We start from the raw sequence: 7,652 nt of genomic DNA on the forward strand, positions 1-7,652 counted from the left end.
ATATTTGTGGAGTCCTGCAGCATATTGCTTAGACCACTCACCTCGCAAGCGAGACGACCTGAGTTTGATTCCCGGGCAGGGCAAAATGCTAGACAAGTTTCCTTACTCCACACACCTCTGTTTACCTAGCAGTAAGTAGGAACCTGGTTGTTAGCTGATTGGCGGATCACTTTTCCGGGTAATAATCCCTTAAAAAAAAACTAAAAGTTTGGTCGCTCAATCTATGACTCTTTGTGGGACACTGCTGTGCGCAATTGGCTGCCACGTTTCGCCCGCAAAGTATACAGTCAATTCACTTTACAGTATATTCTGTGAAGCGCTTTGAGACGTCGCGAAGATGTGATAAGGCACTCTATCAAATGCAACAATTATTATTTTATTCATCTCTCGGCATTGAAGTCTATCTGCTTAATTGGTACAGATTTTCCTAGATATGTTAGTCACCCCCCCACGCAGTGTGTTCTCATCCTCATGTTCACATTGTTCCAAGTATAATTATCACTAGAGATGGCGGGGGGAGAAATATGACACGTGGTTCTCGATCCCCTCCTCTTCAACTTCTACGTTCTCCCCCTTGGTGACATCATCTGCAGACATAGGATCAACTTCCACATGTACTTGGATGACACCCAACTCTATTTCTCTGCCTCACCCTCGATTCCAGGACAACTGACGTCCTGACAGATTGTCTGTCAGACATCAAGTCCTGGATGAGAGACAACTTTCTGCAGCTGAGTCCCTCCTGATTGACTCATGCCAACACCTCAGGCACTGGCAGCATCAGCATTCACGGTTGCACAGTCCACCTTTCAAGCCAGTCAGGAACCTGGGCATCTTATTGGACCCTCAACTGTCCTTTCTCCCGCATATCCGTGCCATGACCTATTCTGCCTTCCCCCAACTACGCAACATTGCCCGACTCCGACACTGCCTCACCCCTCAGGCCACCGAAACCCTCATACATGCATTTGTCACCTCAAGGCTCAACTACGGAAACTCCCTCCTTGTCGGCCTCCCCCACTCTTCCCTTCACAAGCTGCAGATCGTGTCCTCTCCCGCACCAGGCTCTGTAACCCCATCACCCCCACCCTCGCCCAACTCCACTGGCTCCCCATCCCTCAGAGGATTGAATTCAAAATCCTAGTCCTCACTTTCAAGACCCTCCACGGCCTTGCCCCCTCCTACATCTCTTACCTGCTGACCCCTATCAACCTGTCCACTCCCTCCACTCAGTAGGCTCCGGCCTGCTCCATGTCTCCCGCCCAACCCCCCCTACCAGCCTTTCTGTCCCCACTCTTTGGAACTCCATCCCACAATCCCTTCACCTTGCCCCCTCTCTTGCCTCCTTCAAGGCATGACTCAAGACCCTCCTTTTTGACCATGCCTTCAGCCACCCTCCTACCACCTCTGCCCTCCCTGATTCCTGACTGATCAGCGTCTTAGGACATCCTGCTGACATGAAAGATGCTTTACAAATGTAATTTTGTTGTTGTTTGATTCCAGCAGTGCCGTAATGTACCTGGCTTCTGCTAACCCTCATTGTGTATTCCGGGGATAGACACGTTGGAGAGTATTACCTTACCCACACACTAGCAAACAGAAACCATTCTTTTGTGAGTTCTCAGCAGTTGGACCTGCGGAATCTGAAGGGAATGACAAGGGATCTTCCCCCTGTGTCAGACTCTCGCTGACACCCAAACTCTCAATCTTTAATTGGATTTGAAGATCAAGCACACGGCAACTTGTGGTTAAAGTACATCGCTTATACAGCAGCAGTTTTAAACACTCTTTTTTCACAAGTCTTCCAGTTCCTGTTTTAGGAGCACTAAAATAAGCATTGTTTTCAGAAACAGTGAGATCTCACTAACACGTGGGGGGAGCACAGTATGTGATATTGCCAGCGATGTATCTTATTACTTGCCAAAAACACCCCATTCCTGCACAAAGGAGCTTCAAAATCCCTTGAAAAGGCATTTGCCAAAGAGCTTATTTTTTCACATTCTTGTTTGAGTAGAGTTAATTGCAGACACCCCTCTCTGACCTACATCGTATCGTGCAAATTTCAATTAAACATCAAAGCTTCATTGTGTATTATGTGGTAAAAATTTGCATAATTATACGATGGTAGTACATTACCTTTTGAACTGCAGGCTTCGAATAGCTGTAGCCTAGCAATATATAACAGGTAAGTAATTAAAGTATTTACGTTTTCCGGAAGAAACAGCTTTTAAATTACAGTGATCCAAAATGACGAGTATTTTTAACGGCTCTATTGAGGAAGGTTTTCCTGATTGATTGATATTTTTATTTTTCCCAGTTTATCGTAATAAACTCCGCTTTACCATACTTGTAACTGTAGTGGGTGAGAAATTGACTGTTTAAGTGTAATGCTGGGTAGTGTTTGTTACCCAGCCTTACAGTAAATTCCTGATAACTCGTTGCTTCAAGGGAAAAGGGCTCAGTTATGATTTATCTGCATTGATGTATATATGAGTGCCAAGTCCCAATGTGGAGTTTGAACCTGCAGCCTTCTAACTCAGAGGCGAGAGTTATCCCAATTGAGGCTGACACATAACTGAGCGTGCGAGCAAGAGATGGAGGGTGTAGTTTGCTTTTTTTGGCTATTTTACATAGGGAATAATTAATCTCCAGTTTGCAGTGAATTTTTTTCTACAAGGAATAAATTAAACTAATCTTACAGTGCATGACTAATACATTTACCACATTTGATTTTATACCACTGGAGAGGCAGAATCCAAATTATTGTCATACATTGTTATTTTAGAAAATGCTACAGTATTACTGGCATTAGCTGGGCATTAGTGGATGAATATACCGTACAATAATTTTAAAAAAGCCTCCTGAGTGCTAAAGGAGAATTTTCAAACCAAACCATAGTAAAAATTAAACCGTTTTTAAAATAAGTCACCAATATTACTCCAATTTTCTCACCTTTTTAATACCATATTCTGTAGCATAGTGGTCAGAGCACTCACCTCGCAAGTGAGAGGACTCGGGTTAGTTTTCCAGACTGGGAGAAACTTTAGGCAAGTTTCCTTACTCCACACGCCTCTGTTTATCTAGCAGTAATTAGGAACCTGGTTGTTAATTGATTGGCAGATTGCTTTCCGGGGGTAATAATACCTTCAAAAAAATATATTTTTATTGGCATTAGGTTTTTAATATAGATTTTGGGAACATCAATGAGGTACTTACAGACGTGTTGGCTTCCTGGAACAGCCTGCTCTGAAAACCCTCCACTGGCTACCTGCCCTGAATGTGTAAGGGTGGCTACACTTACATTATTGATTTTCCCATCACTTAATTCACTGTCCTGTATTTATTAGCCTAGTAAATTGCCTTTTAGGGCAGGCAATTACATCTTCCAAGGTAATTTATCAAGAGGGAATGTTCTTTTCATAGTTGTCCATATAAAGCCATTGTACTATTTGTGTTGGGTTATTATAGACCTGTGAACAATGTTTTGCCTGAACTTGGAAGGGTGTTGTTCCAGTACAATGTGTTACCCTGTCCTCCTTCCTGTGGGAGGCGGATTAGAATCCATCTCAAACAGCTCAAGCAATGCCTTTTGAAGGAGGTTAAGGCCGTAAGGGGAGCTCTAGGAACTTGATTTTGAAGTGAGCAAAGAATTAGAATAGGTAGAAAATAATATTAACCTAAAAATCAGAGCAGAGGAATTAGGAGGAAGATAAAGTAGAAGAGAACAAGCGATAAGATGAGTGTTAGTAATTTTATTTTAATTTTATTAAATTGGATTTGAAGATTGCATTCTTTGTATTAGCTTTTATTCAAAATTACGGTACTTTGTATTCTTTTTATTTGGCTGGGGTTAACATTGCAATTAAGCTATTCTGATGTTCAGGGAGCTGTGATCATGCATTTATTGTTGTAAACTGCAGTTTGATTCAGAGAGCTGTGATCATCAATTGAAGCAATCTTAATAATAACTATTAGTTAATAATAGCACCTGTACACTCACTGGAACTAGTGTGAAGAACTAGTAAACTCCATGGTACATGAAGGATCATGATCCTCTGCACTTGGATCAGAGTAAATTGGACATTTTTCAGCTTCAGGTATTTTAATTCTAAGATGCAGGACTTCTCATGCTCTGTAATGTCATGAATCTTGGTTTAAGTTAGTCTTAACTAGCTGATATTGTGGCTTATTTTCTAGAACAAAGTGGCTTGATGTGAGGAGTTTTTATTTGTCATCTTTTACAGCAGTATTTTTTATAACTGAATGAATCCACTGCTTCTTCTGCTTTTAAAACGTTGCTCATTTCTGCCTTCCTATTCTAATAGCTGAGAAACCTAAGCTTCGAGGAGCTCCAAATGCGGTTGACTGCACTGGATCCAATGATGGAACGAGAAATCGAAGACCTGCGCCAAAGATACCAGGCTAAACGTCAGCCCATCTTAGACGCCATGGATGCCAAGAAACGCAGGCAGCAGAATTTCTAATCCAACTTCGGGAGGTGTCACATGCATCCAGCCGAACTTTACACAAACTAGTCTTGATAGCATGCGGTCCTTTACCTAAAAAAAATGTACTGTCAAGATATTTAAAGAACCAAAAATGCTTAAACACTGGTAGAATGAGATGAGAATCGACTAGCATTATGGTCGCTAACTATGTACCATTTATCTATTTCCTATTGCTATTTTGTTTCATCTCCGCAGGTCAGAAGCCTATAATGAAAGTGCAATAGATTGTAAATCGGTTGATAACGCAGGTTGTTGTTGAATGGTTTGGAACAGTTGAAGAAATGGCCTCAAATGAAGAATCAGAGCCAAAATGAATTCTGTGGCCGGTACAAAGTGCTACATATACAGTGTGGCCACACTGAATAAAAAAGGCAACAAGAAACACTATTAAAATACCTGAGGGGTGAATCTCTGCTGGTTAGGATTAATTTACTGGTGATGATGGGGGGGAAGGAAACAAACGGGATGGAATGGGACATCCTTCTCTTTGCTGATCAGTAGTTATTAACATTGAGGGGGTGAGATTTCCAATTGTACAGTAAAATTACGGCACCATAGCTGTTAAACTTAGACCAGGGTGGAATGATACCCTTCACTTTGCCAAGGTTGCTAAATTTGTGACCATCTGAGAATTTGTCCCTCTGAGAACGAGAATGTATCCTCACAAGTGGATACAGTTGTACATTATTCGGAATTGGTTTGTTTGGAGGGATGTTAATTTGACACTATCCTAACTTGTGGCGTCTACAAGCTTCTTGTGACTTATTCGAGATATTACATGTCACTTCTAACAGTGTTTACTGTTACTTAATAGATGAGTTAAATTGTGCACTACTGATGTGAACTGGTCACACTGACCAGTGGTGGAGCTCCTACACAGCTTGGTATGATGTACTCAGCAGAGGTAATGCTTTTGTACAGACCTAATGCTGGAAAAAGAGTTGAACTCACAAGCATTTGAACACTAAGTAATGACCAGAACTTGTAGAACATTAACCACTGCTTAATAAAAGGCACAAGAGAATTAGCAATTACTTAAACTTAATTGGGACCAGATTCCCAGAATACACAAGCTTAGAAAAGATTGAGGTTCATGTATTTTCATGTTGATGCTGATTTTATAGATGCACAGAATGATTGAGGAAATCGATGGGAACATATTTTTTCTTGATGTCAAGTAAACCGTCTTATTAAAAGTTTGTTTTTCATAACTTATTAAGTCTCTCCTTTGGTGTCAAAGCAAGTAGCTACAGGAGCACAAGTATTTGCCAAGTATCCTGGATTTGTTGGTCTTGTTTTGTATAAGGAAGAATTTTCCGCAGTGTCTCAAACTGTGTTTTCACAAAGTGGACATCTTTGCACAAATAGCCACTTCTGATTTGCAACAGAAATTGATGAATATCCAAGGAAAAGTGGTAAAAACAATAGCAATCAGCGAATATTGACAAAGGCTTTTTTCAAAGCCAGTGTTTTGCCTTCAGACCTTTTCTTGGCTGAGGGAAAGTCAGAAAGGAAATCAAGCACTGGCATTCAGGGTCTTGTTGCCATTGTTATTAAAATTAGTCATTGTTTCCTGCAATTTGAGTCAGAAAGCAGAAATCATATTTAATACTGCAAGTTCTGGCTGACAAATGTTGCATTTTAACCCCCACTTTAAAGGACTAAAAAAAACTCAAGGCATGTACAGTCAATTCACTTTACAGTACATTCTGTGAAGCATGTACTTACTGTTTACGAGAAACATTTTATTTAAGAAATAACCTGAAACATTCATGATGGCGTTCATAATGGGACTTTCTGACTGATTTCCCATTAATTTTCATTCACATAAACTCAGGTATTCAGTGAAAACATCCAAACATCTGAGCCCTCGTCGAGTCATGTCAGCGTGGATACAGAACTGTCTGGGAGACAGAAAGCAGAGTGGTGGTGAACGTTTTTTTTGACTGGAGGGAAGTGTGCAGTGATGTCTCCCAAGGGTCAGTATTAGGACCACTGCTGTTTCTGATCTATATAAATGACCTGGACCTGGGTATAGGGAGTACAATTTCCAAGATGGCAGATGATACTAAGTTAGGAACAGTAGTAACAGTGAGGAGGATAGTAGCAGATTGCAAATGGACGTAGACCGACTGGTAAAATGGGCAGACACGTGGCAGATGAAGTTTAATGTGGAGAAATGTGAAGTGATGCCTTTTGGGAGGAAGAATGAGGAGAGGCAATATAAGCTGATGGTACAATCTTAAAGGGGGTGAAGGAACAGAGAGACCTGGGGGTTCATATAAGTAAATGTTTGAAGGTGGCAGGACAGGTAGATAAAGCTGTTAAAAAAGTATACGGGATACTAGGCTTTCTAAATAGAATAGAAAAGTCAGGAAGTTATGATGAACCTTTATAAAACATTGGTTAGGCCTCAGCCAGAGAATGTGTGGGCACCACATTTCAGGAAGAATGTCAAGGCATTGGAGAGGGTGCAAAGGAGATTTACCAGGATGGTACCAGGAATGAGGGGCTTCAGTTATCAGGAGAGGCGAGAGAAACTGGGATTATTCTAGCGGGTGGGTTGGGAACCCAAGGATACAGATTTAAAATAGTTATTAAAAGAAATGGGAGGTGAGGAGAATTTTTTTCACACAGCGAGTTGTTCGGATCTGGAATGCATTGCCTGAAAGGGTGGTGGGAGCCGATTTGATAACAACTTTTAAGAGAGAAGTAGATAATTATTTGTGGAGGACAAGTTTGCAGGGCTATGGGGAGAGAGCGGGGGAGTGGGATTGAATTGGATAGCTCTTTACAAAGAACCGGCAAAGGCACGATGGGCTGAATGGCCTCCTTCTGTGCTGTATAATTCTATGATTCTATGAGTGTTTTGGATATTCAGTCCTCCAGTTTGGCACAGCTGTGTTGGCCAGTTTTAATGCTTCACATTGGTATGGAGATCCAGCGCCTTTGCTTGCAGTAACCTTTGTCACTCTGGATATAGCTCGTGGCGCCGTGCTTTCTAAATCGTTGACAGCAGCCAGTTTCTCTCACTCCAAAATTATTCAAGGAATCAAAAGATGTTTTGTTCCAAACAATATTAATTAAGAATTTGCAGTTTTGGAGCCAATTGTCTGAGTCTATTTGGACAATTTACAAAAGGAA

The 7,652-nt window shown here is 41.2% G+C and overlaps 1 protein-coding gene across 2 annotated transcripts in view; it reads left to right on the forward strand.

Moving 5' to 3' along the window:
• Nucleotides 1-5,719, forward strand: part of stk3 (serine/threonine kinase 3 (STE20 homolog, yeast)) — a 232,900-nt gene extending 227,181 nt beyond the window's left edge. For both annotated transcript variants that reach the window (XM_007895083.2, XM_007895084.2), the window contains one exon: nucleotides 4,326-5,719. In XM_007895083.2, coding sequence (XP_007893274.1) covers nucleotides 4,326-4,484 — 159 coding nt within the window. In that variant the 3' untranslated portion in view covers nucleotides 4,485-5,719. The remainder of the gene's footprint in view (nucleotides 1-4,325) is intronic.
• Nucleotides 5,720-7,652: the final 1,933 nt, after the last annotated feature.

Source organism: Callorhinchus milii, unplaced genomic scaffold, assembly GCF_018977255.1.
Source record: "Callorhinchus milii isolate IMCB2004 unplaced genomic scaffold, IMCB_Cmil_1.0 Scaffold2, whole genome shotgun sequence".
NCBI classification, from domain to species: Eukaryota; Metazoa; Chordata; class Chondrichthyes; order Chimaeriformes; family Callorhinchidae; genus Callorhinchus; species Callorhinchus milii.